Below are 16,329 nucleotides of genomic sequence, written 5' to 3'. Positions count from 1 at the left end.
CACTGATGAACATAGATGCAAAAATCCTCAACAAAATACTAGCAACAGAATCCAACAGCACATTAAAAGGATCATACACCATGATCAACTGGGGTTTATCCCAGGAGTGCAAGGATTCTTCAATATATGCAAATCAATCAATGTGATACACCATATTAACAAACTGAAGGAGAAAAACCATATGATCATCTCAATAGATGCAGAAAAAGCTTTTGGCAAAATTCAACACCCATTTATGATAAAAACCCTCCAGAAAGTAGGCATAGAGGGAATTTACCTCAACATAATAAAGGCCATATATGACAAACCCACAGCAAACATCATTCTCAATGGTGAAAAACTGAAACCATTTCCTCTAAGATCAGGAACCAGACAAGGTTGTCCAGTCTCACCACTATTATTCAACATTGTTTTGGAAGTTTTAGCCACAGCAATCTGAGAAAAAAAGAAATAAAAGGAATCCAAATCAGAAAAGAAGATGTAAAGCTGTCACTGTTTGCAGATGACATGATACTATACATAGAGAATCCTAAAGATGCTACCAGAAAACTACTGGAGCTAATCAATGAATTCGGTAAAGTAGCAGGATACAAAATTAATGCACAGAAATCTCTTGCATTCCTATACACTAATGATGAAAAATCTGAAAGAGAAATTAAGGGAATACTCCCATTTACCACTGCAATAAAAAGAATAAAATACCTAGGAATACAGCTACCTAAGGAGAAAAAAGACCTGTATGCAGAAAATTATAAGACACTGATGAAAGAAATTAAAGAGGATACAAACAGATGGAGAGATATACCATGTTCTTGGATTGGAAGAATCAACATTCTGAAAATGAATATACTACCCAAAGTAATCTACAGACTCAATGCAATCCCTATCAAACTACCAATGGCATTTTTTACATAACTAGAACAGAAAATCTCACAATTTGTATGGAAATACAAAAGACCCCAAATAGCCAAAGCAATCTTGAGAAAGAAAAAACAGAGCTGGAGGAATCAGGCTCCCAGACTGCAGACTATACTACAAAGCTACAGTAATCAAGACAGTATGGTACTGGCACAAAAACAGAAATATGGATCAATGGAACAGGATAGAAAGCCCAGAGATAAGCCCACGCACATACGGTCACCTTATCTTTGATAAATGACGCAAGAATATACAATGGAGAAAAGATAGCCTCTTCAATAAGTGATGCTCGGAAAACTGGACAGCTACATGTAAAAGAATGAAATTAGAACACTCCCTCATACCATACACAGAAATAAACTCAAAATGGATTAAAGACCTTAATGTAAGGCCAGACACTATCAAACTCTTAGAGGAAAACATAGGCAGAACACTCTATGACATAATCACAGCAAGATCCTTTTGGACCCACCTCCTAGAGAAATGCAAATAAAAACAAAAATAAACAAATGGGACCTAATGAAACTTCAAAGCTTTTACACAGCAAAGGAAACCATAAACAAGACCAAAAGACAACCCTCAGAATGGGAGAAAATATTTGCAAATGAAGCAACTGACGGAGGATTAATCTCCAAAATTTACAAGCAGCTCATGCAGCTCAATATCAAAAAAACCAAACAACCCAATCCAAAAATGGGCAGAAGACCTAAATAGACATTTCTCCAAAGAAGATACACAGGTTGCCAACAAACACATGAAAGGATACTCAACATCACTAATCATTAGAGAAATGAAAATCAAAACTACAGTGAGGTATCACCTCACACCAATCAGAATGGCCATCAAAAAATCCACAAACAATACGTGCTGGAGAGGGTGTGGAGAAAAGGGAATCCTCTTACACTGTTGGTGGGAATGTAAATTGATACAGCCACTATGGAGAACAGTATGGAGGTTCCTTAAAAAGACTAAAAATAGAACTACCATGCGACGCAGCAATCCTACTACTGGGCATATACCCTGAGTAAACCATAATTCAAAAAGAGGCATGTACCACAATGTTTATTGCAGCACTGTTTACAATAGCCAGGACTTGGAAGTAACCTAAGTGTCCATCAACAGATGAATGGATAAAGAAGATGTGGCACATATATACAATGGAATATTACTCAGCCATAGAAAGAAATGAAACTGAGTTATTTGTAGTGACGTGGATGGACCTAGAGACTGTCATACAGAGTAAAGTTAAGTCAGAAAGAGAAAAACAAATACCGTATGCTAACACATATATATGGAAATCTAAAAAAAAAAAAAACAAAATGGTTCTGAAGAACCTAGGGGCAGGACAGGAATAAAGACATAGAGAATGGACTTGAGGACACAGGGAGAGGGAAGGGTAAGCTGGGACGAAGTGAGAGAGCGGCATGGACATATATACACTACCAAATGTAAAATAGCTACTGAGAAGCCGCTGCATAGCACATTGAGATCAGCTCGGTGCTTTGTGACCACCTCGAGGGGTGGGATAGGGAGGGTGGGAGGGACATGCAAGAGGGAGGAGATATGGGGATATATGTATATGTATAGCCGATTTACTTTGTTATAAAGCAGAAACTAACACACCATTGTAAACCAATTATACTCCAATAAAGATGTTAAAAATAAATAAAGAAAAGAAAAGAAAATGCTTTACTTGATTTGAAACAAAAACTTTTCATTAAGGGCTCTAAGGCTCACTTCTTTTCAAAATCATCTCATTTAAATGTTTATAGCATAATGTCACATGAAAAAGATCACAAAACAAAATATATGAAAGGAGAAAGAAAAAAAAAATATATATATATATATATGAAAGGATTCTATACAATTACTGTATTTCCCTTAGTTATCTTCCAACAATAGGGCACTGCCTTTATTCAAGGTTCTTACAACATCTAGCAGGAATCTCTCTCTCTGCTACTTCAACCTGAAGAAAGTTGGGTAAGCAGGTATCCTAACATTTACTAAACAGCTTAGGGATCACAGAGGATCATTTTATATTTAGGCATATATGTCACATGTATGTCTGCTGTAGGTAGAATATATATACTGCATACATGCATAGAATATGTATATGTATGCATAAAATACACACTCATACATATGCATAGATAAAAGTCTGAAAGGTGTAAATCCAAAACAAGCAGTGATTACCTCTGCATGATATGAGATCTATAATTTAAATTTTCTACCTTGTTATTTATCTTTTCTAACTTGTCTCCAACAAAGAAAGTTAATTTTTTTATTTATATATTCCACTGTACTGGTGTCAACAGCAGAACTCTGTCCTTATATGGTATAGTTTTCATGTTCCACCAAGAAAGAATAATTTTCAGGTTCTCTGCCATTTTTCTAAAAGTGCCAACATTTCCAGGTACTCTGGTAAACTTGTTCTAAACATAAGGATGTTAAACAGGTGCTAACTGCACACATAACAACTTTTAGGTATCACAAATCAAATTCCTTAAAGATTTACCTTCATCGTACATCTCTTCTATTAAATAAGCCTCAGCTCGGTCTTTCAGAGCGTTCACATTGTCAGGTTCCATCTGTAAAACTTCTGAACACCCTCGAATAGCTTCAACAGGCTTCTCATCCTAAAAGTAAGTGTGAGAAAAGAATTTATGGTTGTTTTCCACATGTCAAGTTTTTACAATTCTGGGAGTGAGTCAACAGTTACCTTCGAAAAGCAGTGGCAAATCCTTTCTTTTGAACGAATTGTATACTCAGAAACACTTGGCTCTGTTTTCATGACAGATTCATATTTGCTGGTAGCATCTGTGTATCTGTTAAATGAGCAAATCATGATGAGTAAAAAATGAAATTCTAGGGCTTCCCTGGTGGCGCAGTGGTTGAGAGTCCACCTGCCGATGCAGGGGACACGGGTTAGTGCCCTGGTCTGGGAAGATCCCACATGCCACGGAGCGGCTGGGCCCGTGAGCCATGGCCGCTGAGCCTGCACGTCCGGAGCCTGTGCTCTGCAACAGGAGAGGCCACAACAGTGAGAGGCCCGCGTACCGCAAAAAAAAAAAAAAAGAAAACAAAAATCTATTTCCAGAGCTAAAGAAACGACCCTCTACTCTTCACTATATGTTACTGAATCAATTGACCTGAATGAGCACATCCCTTCAAATACTGCTTCTACCTTATTAATCTATAGTAGCAAGGAAGGTTCTCTCTGCAATTAAGAGCTGGGAGATAAAACACATGACCACAGAAAATGTATATGGATAAATCAAAGCATACCTGTGAGTACCCATCAAATCAAATGATGAATTCTCTACAGAAAAGCGCTCATAATTTTGAAACAGAGGAAAATACTTTGTTAAAGTCTGAGTATACAAGGCACTTTCAGCAAAACAGAGATCAGGTTTTCTTTCTTAGTTACTACACACTTTGATGAAATAACAGCGTCTATTGCATGTTATTTTATATAACAAATATCAATATTCAAATCTAAGTACATTGTAATTCCTTGCAGAAGAAACCTGCTTTTTATTTTTTTTGGAGATTTCAAGTTTTCTACTCACTTAGTTGTGTGTGTATACGTATGTGTGTGTGTGAGTATACGTAGTTTTATATAGTTTTATCACATGTGTAGATTCATGTAACCTTCACCACAATGAAGATACAACACTACTCCACCTCTGTAAGGTTCCTTCATACCATCCCTTTATAGTTACACATCATCCTGCTCCCTAACCCTCAGCAATTTCTCATCTGTTTACCATCTCTATAATTTTATTTCATGAATGCTATCTAAATGTAATCATACAGTAGGTAACTTTTTTTTTTTAATTTTATTTATTTTTGGCTGCATTGGGTCTTCATTGCTGCACGCAGGCTTTTCTCTAGTTGTGGCGAGCGGCGTTTGTTCTTCGTTGCATTGCGCGGGCTTCTCATTGCAGTGGCTTCTCTTGTTGAGGAGCACAGGCTCTAGGCGCACGGGCTTCAGTAGCTGTGGCACGCGGGCTCAGTAGTTGTGGCACACGGGCTTAGTTGCTCCACGGAGAAGAAACCTGCTTAAATTCCCAACATTACTAGCTTTCTAAGGACAATAAAAGTTATTTCAGCTTTTTTTTAAACCGGTGAAAAGTACTAGTCATGTTATGCATTGTTACTCTCCTCATTAATGGCAAACTGTTGGGTTGGCCAAAAGGTTCGTTCATTTTTTTCCATAAGATGGCTCTAGTAGCACTTAGATGTCTTTAATTTCATTCAAAAAAATTACGTTAGACTGTATGTGACAGCCGTCATATCAGTGTGCATTTAAAAAAAGATCAAAATCAGTGAATTTTTGTGTAGCCATTTTAATGTTGAAGATGGAAGAAAAAAAGCAACATTTTCAGCATATTATGCTTTATTATTTCAAGAAAGGTAAAAACACAACTGAAATGAACAAAAAGATTTGTGCAGTGTATGGAGAAGGTGCTGTGACCGACTGAACATGTCAAAAGTGGTTTGCGGGGCTTCCCTGGTGGCGCAGCGGTTGAGAGTCTGCCTGCCGATGCAGGGGACACGGGTGCGTGCCCCGGTCTGGGAAGATCCCACATGCTGCGGAGCGGCTGGTCCCGTGAGCCATGGCCGCTGAGCCTGTGCATCTGGAGCCTGTGCTCCGCAACAGGAGAGACCACAACAGTGAGAGGCCCGCGTACCGCCAAAAAAAAAAAAAAAAAAAAAGTGGTTTGCAAAGTTTCATGCTGGAGATTTCTCACTGGATGATGCTCCACGGTCGGGTAGACCAGTTGAAGTTGATAGCAATCAAATAGAAATAATAACTGAGAACAATCAACATTATACCATGCAGGAGATAGCCAACATACTCAAAATATCCAAATCAAATGTTGAAAATGGTTTGCGCCAGCTTGGTCATGTGAATCACTTTGATGTTTGGTTTCCACATAAGCACAAAAAACCTTCTTGACCATATTTCCACATGCAATTCTCAACTGAAACGTAATGAAAACGTTCCGTTTTTAAAAAAAATTGTGACAGGCGATGAAAAGTGGATACTGTACAGTAATGTGGAATGGAAGAGATCGTGGGGCAAGCAAAATGCACCACCACCAACTACACCAAAGGCCGGTCTTCATCCAAAGATGATGTTGTGTATACGGTGGGATTGGAAGGGAGTCCTCTATTATGAGCTCCTTCTGGAAAACCAAACGATTAATTCCAAGAAGTACTGCTCCCAATTAAACCAACCGAAAGCAGCACTTGACGAAAAGCATCCAGAATTAGTCAACAGAAAACGCATAATCTTCCATCAGGATAACACAAGACCGCATATGTTTCTTTGATGACCAGGCAAAAACTGTTACAGCTTGGCTGGGAAGTCCTGATTCATCCGCCATATTCACCAGACATTGCACCTTCAGATTTTCATTTATTCCAGTCTTTACAAAATTCTGTTAACAGAAAAAATTTTAATTCCCTGGAAGACTGTAAAAGGCACCTGGAACAGTTCTTTGCTCAAAAAGATAAAAAGTTTTTGGTAGATGGAATTATGACGTTGCCTGAAAAATGGCAGAAGGTAGTGGAACAAAAGGGTGAATACGTTGCTCTTGGTGAAAATGAAAAATGTGTCTTTTATTTTTAGTTAAAAAACGGAAGGCACTTTTTGGCCCACCCAATGCAAGCTATAGTTACATGCCATTGTGGCACATTATTACCAAAGTGCTGCAATCTTCAAATTTAAATGCCACTGTATTAAAATATAGGTTTAAATGCAAAACTTAAAGCAAAAGCTAGACATCAATGTCAAAATCCTAGTTGGGATACTGTTCTATAGATTTCCAAGACGGTACAACTGTAGGAAACTATACAGAGTATGTGAGACCTCGCTCTGTTTCTTAAAACTACGTGTGAAACTACAATTAGAAATTAAAAGTTCAATTAGAAAATACTGCACTTCACTTAAAAAAAAAAAAAAAAGGAAGCTTCTGGAAAGGTGGAGTACATCAACCTTCCCCAATTCCTCAAGCTAGATACCTGTGTAAATACCCTGGACATTATACGTACTTTTTTTTAATATGAAAAGACTCAGAAAGGGGGAGATAAGCAAATTATGGTCCCACCCCCACCAATATCAGCAGGTCAACTGGAGAGCCTAGACTTCTTCCCTGGTGAGCCTGTAATGAGGTGTGTCCACACCCAACCAAGGTGGTGTCAGAGAATGCCACGTTGGGAGCCAGAACTTTCATCCATGGCCAGAACTGAGTCCCCAAAACTCTCACCCACACCAAGCAGTAGTGAGAATCCCACACCTCGAATAGCAATGAAGGCCAAGTGGGAAACTTCTACCTCAATCTGGCAGTTAACGAGGTGGTGCCTACCTCATGCTCACTTTGCTGGAACAATGTCAGGAAAAGCTACCCAAAAAAGAAGATTTAAATAAAAAACAGTATCTTATCAAATGAACATATCCAGGTTTCAATTAAAAACTAATCATCAGGGCTTCCCTGGTGGCGCAGTGGTTGGGGGTCCGCCTGTCGATGCAGGGGACACGGGTTCGTGCCCCGGTCCGGGAAGATCCCACATGCTGCAGAGCGGCTGGGCCCGTAAGCCATGGCCGCTGAGCCTGCGCGTCCGGAGCCTGTGCTCCGCAACGGGAGAGGCCACAACAGTGAGAGGTCCGTGTACCGCAAAACAAACAAACAAACAAAAAACTAATCATCATACCAAGAAACAGGAAGATCTCAAACCAACACCAAGAGGACAGAGATGTTAAAGCAGCCATGAGAAAAGCAGCAATTAACAAACATGCTTAAAGCAAATGAAAAAATAGAATGCCTCAGCAAAGAAATGGAAAGTCTCAGCAAAGAAATAGAAGATATAAACATTCCAAATAGAATTTTTATAACTGAAAAGTATAAAAACTGAAATAAGTTGCTCACCACATGTGCTCAAGAGCAGAATGGAGGGGACAGACAAAAGAATCAGTGAATTGGAACCACAGAAATTAGCACATCTGAACAACAGAGAAAATTAACTGAAAAAGAAAAATAAACAGAGCCTCGGGGACTGTAGGGCTAAAACAAAAACTCTAACATTTATGTTAATCAGAGTCTAAGAAGGAAAATAGAGAGAGGGCAGGGCTGAAAAAGTATTCCCAGAAATAATGGCTGGAAACTTCCCAAAATTTGACAAGAGACATAAACCTACATATTCTAGAAGCTAAGGGTAAGCCAAACAGGATAAACACAAAGAAATCCATGCTGCGATATATCATAATTAAACTTCAGAAAACTAAAGACAAGGAAATAATGTGAAAAGCAGTCAGAGGAAAATATCTCCTTATCTTTAGGGAAAAAAACAATTAGAATCACAATGGATTTCTCATCAGGAACCATGGAAGCCAGAAAGAAATGGCACAATATTTTTCAGCTGCTGTAACAAAAGAACTGTTAACCCAGAATCCTGTACTGAGAAGAAATGTCTGCATACTCTGTATACATCACTATCGCTCTAGATATATATTACCTTTTAATAATCAATTTATGTGCCTGTATCCCACACTAAACTACCAGCGTCTTAAAACCAAACACTACTATTCATATTCATTTCTGCACCCCCCAGTACATAGTCAGTGCCTGATACAGGAGAAATTCAGTAAATAGTTGGTGAAATATAAAATAAATCTTCTGGTAAGAATACTATGCAGGGACTTCCCTGGTGGCACAGTGGTTAAGAATCCACCTGCCAGTGCAGGGGACACGGGTTCAAGCCCTGGTTCTGGAAGATCCCACGTGCCGCGGAGCAACTAAGCTCGCGTGCCACAACTACTGAGGCCACGCACCTAGAGCCCATGCTCTGCAACAAGAGAAGCCACCACAATGAGAAGCCCACGCACCGCAACAACCCCGCTGGCTGCAACTAGAGAAAACCCACACGCATCAACGAAGACCCAACACAGCCGAAAATAAACAAACAAACAAATGAACAAATTGTAAATAAATAGAAAAAAGAATACTATGCAGTTACCATTATTTATATTCTGCCTTATTCAAAAAGTGTACAGTTGTGGTAGTTTTGCTAAGGCCCAATGCCATCTAAGATACTCCACTCTCAACAGCAAGGAGTAAGAGCAAGCAGTTCAGTTGTCCTTTTGTGGCCACAACCAGACATATGAGGGAAGGTGAGATCCCCTACACAAGCATAGTCTTACCTGCCTTCTTTGATGAGCTCTTCAGCTGAGTTAATCAGCTTATTAAGTTTCTTGACTTGTTTATAGTGTGCAAAACACCTTTTATGATCCTGGTCAAGTTTAAGACATTCACGAACCTCACTGTTCATGTATTAAAAAAAAAGGAAAATACTCCAAGTCAAAATAATCAATAAATGGTTTTTCATACTAAATATAGAAATCACAAAAAAAGGTATTGTCTGTAACAATTAAAATATACTGACAATAATTTATCATACACTGTTATATACGACATTGTATTATGCACACACATTTATTAATTCAAGTTCAAATGACTTAAGTGGAGATATATATCACAAATACTATTTTGCTTCTGCAAATGTAATACCCTCCTATTTATTATTTCATGAAGTATGAAAAGAACTTCATGAGAAGAACTAATGTGGAAGCAGAATAACTTAGAGATAACACCAAATTATAGATATATAAAAAAGCCTTAACCATAACTTTATTAATTTAAAGTTAAATTTAAAAAGAAAATGGGAGTATTCTCTTACTGCAAACAATAAAAAGATGAGGAGATGTGTGTGTTACCAGAACTGACCTGAGAGACAGTTCATGGTCTCCTAGCTCATAGTACAGTGTGCTGATTTTATAAAATGCCTCAGTATTATCATTCTTCAATTTTGATGCAGCTTTTAAGTCACTTATTGCTTTCCTAGGTTCCCCTTCTTTTATAAAACATTCAGCTCGAAGTTCCCGTAGTTCTGCATCCCAAACACAAACCTTGAGAAACAAAAGAACTAGACTTAAAGAAACAGTAAATTATGCACATTCATATTGCACCTGATATATTTTATCTACATATTTATCAACATAAAACATCCTCAATTAATGTGATGACTCCTATACTGTAAGTAATATTAAAAAGTCTAATACAATTTAGATGTGACAAAAATAATGAGATGTGACAAAATAATTTCTCCAAAGATGTCTTAAATAAATTCCAATGGGGTAAGGGATGTATGTACTAATAAGGCCCTTTTCCTACCCCTTTCAGTTATATAATTCTAAAAACACTGAAAGTAAGAAAACATGGTATTTACTATTAGAAGGTGGTTCCCAGTGAAGTATATTTGATTTTTTTTAATATAAATTTATTTATTTTATTTAATTTTTTATTTTTGGCTGTGTTGGGTCTTTGTTGCTGCACATGGGCTTTTCTCTAGTTGTGGCGAGCTGGACCACTCTTCGCTGCGGTGTGCGGGCTTCTCATCGTGGTGGCCTCTCCTCTCCTAATGTGAAGCACGGGCTCTAGACACGTGGGCTTCACTAGTTGTGGCACGCGGGCTCTAGAGCGCGGGCTCAGCAGTTGCGCACGGGCTCAGCTACTCTGCAGCATGTGGGATCTTCCCAGACCAGGGCTCGAACCCGTGTCCCGTGCATTGGCAGGTGGATTCTTAACCACTGCGCCACCAGGGAAGCCCTACTGTATTTGATTCTGAAGAGAATATTTTCTAACTGGATTTTTGTACTTAACAATTCTAATTTCTAGTCTCAAAAAATAAAATCTAGGCTGTAAATTCACACCATATTTTTATTCTACCAGTAACTATATTAAATGATCTTTTACAAAATGTTACCTCCTTGAAATTAAATCTGCATATCACAAAAATAAAGAGAAAAACAATGTGAGAAAGCTGAAGCTTCACTGTTTCCATTTTATCAAAAAGTTGACAATGTTTAGTACACCACTAGTATTCTTCAAAATGTAAACCCAAATGCTCACCAATAAGACCTGTGTAAGTGTCTTTATATATTTCTTAGAGCTGTATTAAAGTCATGTCAACTTTTCACATAGAGTAAGGTATCAAAATCAACACTGTATATAAACTAAATACAACAAGCTAGGTCAAGATGGATAGTCTAATTACTGGAAGGTGAAAATCGTAACTTTATCTTTCCTTGATAAAGCATTAACAAAATAATTTAGTAAACCGTGAATTCGACTGGACCACATCACACGATTTCCTCTATAAAACTATCAAAAAGTGGCCATTCTACATACATCGAGTTTATTGCCAAGATTAGACTACACAAAGTGCTATGAAAATGATAAATATGAATTATGACTGCTTCCATTTGAATATTCTTTTAGACTTCCTTCTGAAACCATTACATCCTTTGTCATTAAGTCCTTGCTGAGGCAGACTTAGATTTCCCTATCTAGAACCCTCTGGATCCTATCAACTCTTCATCTGCCTTCTTCCCTAGAAACTTCTCACTCTAGACACTCATCTTTCCTCCCAAACATCATTTTTCCTTTTCCTTCAACCAACTCTTTCATCTTTTACCCCATTAACTAACCTCTAGAGTTTTCTTGCCCTGCCCCCCAAAACTGCAAAATCAAACAAAAACAGCAAAGCAGACAATGTATAAAGATATGCAACTCCCACTCCATAGCACCTTCGGTATATTTACTGAAAATTTCAGCCCCTAATTTTGTTCTGTATAAACACCATCTTTCAATTAAGAGCTGAAAACCTCAGGGTCAATCTGATTTTATGCTATCTAGGTTTTATGTGGTATATAACATGTCAAAGTATATACATATACCTTATAGTAAAAAGCAGTAAGTGTTAGGCGTGTCAGCTGCAAGAGCAAAAACAACTTACCTCTAAAATCTTATCAAGGAAGGTTATAGCAGCAATATAATCTGAGCTTTCAAAAGCATCAAGTGCTTGTGAACGCAAATGCTGCATTTCATCAGATTTGATAAGTTGGGACTGGGCTTCTTTTTCTTCATTTTCACTTGGATTGGATTTGAGCTATAACAATAGTAAGAAATTAAACAGGGTTTTTAATCTCTGGAGTGTAACACCCATAGTATACAATGATCTGACCCTTCCAAACACTCAAGTTCATTGGGGGAAAGGGTTAAGAAGACACTGGCACAACTGGCTTCTCCAATGACTTGCCCCCTGGTGCTGATCACTGTGGGAAGCAGCAGCAAAGGCATCCTTAGTCCCACCGATATGGTGCACGAGAGCAAGCAGTGGAGCTGGAGTCAAGAGCTGGGTGGCCAAAACTTCCCAGGAAGCAAATATATTTAAGAATGTGGAGGGATGGGGAGGGTGGGAGGGAGGGAGATGCATGAGGGAGGGGATGTGGGAACAGATGTATATGTATGACTGATTCACTTTGTTATAAAGCAGAAACTAATTAAAAAAAAAGAAAAAAAAAAAAGAATGTGAAAAGGTAGAGAAGAATGAAGGAAAGCACCTTTCTCACTTTCTTACATATAGCTCTGCAGAAAAACTTGAGTTTTATGTGTTTTGCCTTCTAATTATATTTCTTAAGTATTTATTTTTAAGTATAAAATAATTTTATCACAATAATGAAGAGCACAGGGAAACTGAAGGAGAGGGCAGTTTTTTAGAGGTTATAAGATAAAAAAAGATTTGATACCAGAGGGTTTGAGGTATAGTAAGACAGGAAGACTGTACAGGGAAAAATAAGAGAGTAATATCTTATTAAAAAGGCTTATGACATGGTTTTAGGAGGTTTACACATTGACTCTTTTTTTAAACATCTTTATCAAGGTATACTTTACGTACCATAAAATTCACTCATTTTGACTGTGCAATTCCATGATTTTTAATAAACGTACAAAGTATGCAACCATTACCACAGTTTTAGACCATTTCTGCCACCTCAATATGATCCCTTGTGTCTGCTTACAGTTCATTCCTGCCCCCAGGAATGGCCTCATATGTACAGTCAACCCTTAACAATTTCTTCCTCCAGATGGAAAAATCTTAAGCCTAACGGCGCAGAAAAATTGAGTGCCTACATTAAAAAGCTACTGATTTTTTGGAAAGACTTTTCTTTAAGATTACAGTTTCTATGTAATAATTCCTGAAATCTAATGTTCCTACTAAGATGGGAATTGTAGTTAATAGGTTCCCCCTTTTGGGTGAAGTACAGACACCAGTAGGTTATTCTAGAAATACCTCCCCTTCGGTTGACCGATCACACTGCTTCCCCTTCAGTGGACTCGTATTTTAAAAACACCCCCACTAGCCACCTGGTAGGAGAGAATACTCCGAATGAGAAAACTTAGAAATATTAATTCTTGGTAAAGGGACTGTATTTCTCCATTTTGTTTTTTGGATATTTTAGGTATTCTTTTCTGTTTAATCTTTGGTTTTTGAAGGAATGGCTAGGACTCCAAGCATTCATAGGTAACCGGGAAGTGGTAACCTTAGCTCACTATGGAGGAGGATTTTCCCTGCATGACTAAATTTACAAGTTGAAGGAAGCTACTTTGGGCTATGGAATGCTTGTCTTTGTTTTATCATCCTCGGGGTATTCTTGAATACTTCTAATAAACCACACTGGAAGGAGTATAAGTGTATACGTGCTGTCACTCTGCTCTGGGTAAAAGTAGATGTTTAGTGATAACCTGTTTCCACGATGATGATAATGATAATGATGATGATGATGATGATGATGTGGCAGGTATCCAGCATTAAAATTCAACATCTGTATACACTACAAAGTGATCACGCCCACAAGTCTAGTTACCATATTCATCATTATACAGCTGACCCCCTTCACCCATTATACCCAACTCCCAACCCCCTTCCCCTCCAGTAACCACCAATCTATTCTCTGCAAGTATGAATAAATTTCATTTTGTTTGTTCATTTGTTTTTTTAGATTCCACATATGAGTGAAATCATACAGTATTTGTCTTTCTCCATCTGATTTATTTTACTTAGCCTAATACACTCAAGATCCATCCATATTGTCACAAATGGAAGGATTTCTTTTTTATAGCTGAATAGTATTCCACTGCGTATACATACTACATCTTCTTTATTTGTTCATCCATCGATGGACACTTAGGTTGTTTCCGTATCTTGGCTATTGTAAATAATGCTGCAGTGGACATAGAGGGGGGCATATATATTGGTAACTTGTTTCCTGTATGTACACTACTGCCCCCATTTGGACCGAATGTATTAGAGACTGCCTCTTCTGGATGGAACTTGCATCTTTTCTCTCCCAAACTTTTACAGTCTATTCTCTTCAACACAATCTTTCTTGTAGGAAGGTGAGGGAGGGGAAGGCCCTAAACCTCAAGGGTGAGGATGGAGGGCTCAGCCTCACTCCATGGTCAAATAATGGGAACGGGAAAGAAGGAGTGAGCTCTGGTCATCTGGGCTTCTTTGGGGCTGGGAGGGGAAAGGAGAAGAGGGGGAGATTCTTCCAGGGAGGTAAGAAAGGAGTCTGAGGAACAAACTAAGGACATACAACTCGGGAGAGTTTCAAAGAGGGTTAAGTTAGATGAAGCTTTTCACTCTTATCCCAAGGTTGCTGACTCCTCCCAACTGCCCTCTCATGTTCCGGGATACTTACCCATGGAGAGTGAACCCTACTGATATTTCCCTCCCTCCTTTTGTCAGGTTTCTTGATATCCCTTCTTTTCTTTGGTGCTTTACATTTCTGACTCTTTCAGCCAAACCTCTATCTGTAACAGTACTTTATTTCTTATTTACCATGGTCACTATCTTTTGGAGAAAAAATCATAATAATGAACATAGATGCAAAAATCGTCCACAAAAGGCTAGCAAACTGATTCCAGCAACACACTGAAAGGCTCATACACCATGATCAAGTGGGGTTTATTCCAGGGATGCAAGGAGTTTTCAACATCTGCAAATCAACACAATATACCAAACTGACAAGTTAAAGAATAAAAACTATATGATCATCTCAATAGATACAGAAAAGACTTTTGATAAAATTCAACATCCACTTGTGATTAAAAAAAACTTTCAGAAAGTGGGCAGAGAGGGAACATACCTCAACATAATAAAGGTCACACATAACAAACACAGAGCCAACATCACACGCAATGGTGAAAAGCTGAAAGCGTTTCCTCTCAGATCAGGAACAAGACAAGGATGTCCAGTCTCACCACTTTTATTCAAGTCCTAGCCACAGCAATCAGAGAAGAAAAACAAATAAAAGGAATCCAAAGTGGAAAAGAAGAAGTAAAACTGTCACTGTTCGCAGATGACATGAGGCTATACATAGAAAATCCTACAGATGCTACCAGAAAACTACTAGAGCTCATCAATGAATTCGGTAAAGTTGCTGGATACAAAATTAATATAAATAAATCTGTTGAATTTCTATATACTAGCAATGAAATATCAAAAACAGAAATTAAAGAAACAATCCCATTAACTATCGCATCAAAAAGAATAAAATATCTAGGAATAAACCTACCTAAAGAGGCAACAGACCTATACTCTGAAAACTGTAAGATTTAATGAAAGAAACTGAAGATGACGTAGATGGAAATATACACCATGTTCTTGGATTGGAAGAATTAACATGGTTAAAACAACCATAGGGCCCAAGGCAATCTACAGATTCAATGCAATCCCTATCAAATTACCAACGGCATTTTTCAAGAACTAGAACAAAAATTTTTTTAATTTGTATAGAAACACAAAAAAACTCGAATAACCAAAACAATCTTGAGAGAGAACGGAGCTGGAGGAATCACACTCCCTAACTTCAGACTATACTACAAAACTACAGTAATTAAAACAGTATGGTACTGGCACACAAAAAAAAAACAGAAATATTGATCAATGGAACAAGACAGAAAGCCCAGAAATAAACCCATGCACTTATGGTCAATTAATCTACAACAAAGGAGGCAATAATATACAATGGAGAAAAGACAGCCTCGTCAATAAGTGGTGCTGGGAAAACTGGACAGCTACATGTAAAAGACTGAAATTAGAACATGCCCTAACACTAAATACAAAAATAAACTCAAAATGGATTAAAGATCTAAATGTGAGACCGGATACTATAAAACTCCTGGAAGAAAATGGGAGGCAAAACACTCTGACATAAATTGCAGCAATGCTTTTTGGATCCATCTCCTAGAGTAATGGTAATAAAAACAAAAATAAACAAAAGGAACTTAATTAAACTTAAAAGCTTTTGCACAGCAAAGGAAACCACAAACAAAATGAAGACAACCAGCAGACTGGAGGAAAATATTTGCAAATGATGCTACAGACAAGGTATTAATTTCTAAAATATACAAACAATTCATACAGCTTAATATCAAAAAAAAACAAACAACCCAATGAAAAATGGGCAGAAGACCTAAACAGATATTTCTCCAAAGAAGA

At 37.8% G+C, this 16,329-nt stretch overlaps 1 protein-coding gene across 1 annotated transcript in view; it reads right to left on the bottom strand.

Moving 5' to 3' along the window:
• DNAJC3 (DnaJ heat shock protein family (Hsp40) member C3) overlaps nt 1-16,329 on the bottom strand; it is a 97,437-nt gene that overhangs the window by 34,016 nt on the left and 47,092 nt on the right. The window contains exons 5-9 of the mRNA XM_060079704.1: nt 11,779-11,931; nt 9,708-9,889; nt 9,125-9,244; nt 3,638-3,743; nt 3,434-3,554 (exon numbers count right to left, since the gene is read on the bottom strand). Coding sequence (XP_059935687.1) covers nt 3,434-3,554; nt 3,638-3,743; nt 9,125-9,244; nt 9,708-9,889; nt 11,779-11,931 — 682 coding nt within the window. The remainder of the gene's footprint in view (nt 1-3,433; nt 3,555-3,637; nt 3,744-9,124; nt 9,245-9,707; nt 9,890-11,778; nt 11,932-16,329) is intronic.

This window comes from Mesoplodon densirostris, chromosome 17 (assembly GCF_025265405.1).
Source record: "Mesoplodon densirostris isolate mMesDen1 chromosome 17, mMesDen1 primary haplotype, whole genome shotgun sequence".
Taxonomy (NCBI): Eukaryota; Metazoa; Chordata; class Mammalia; order Artiodactyla; family Ziphiidae; genus Mesoplodon; species Mesoplodon densirostris.
Note: the sequence above shows the minus strand (reverse complement) of the source record. Positions and strands in the feature narration are given on the sequence as shown.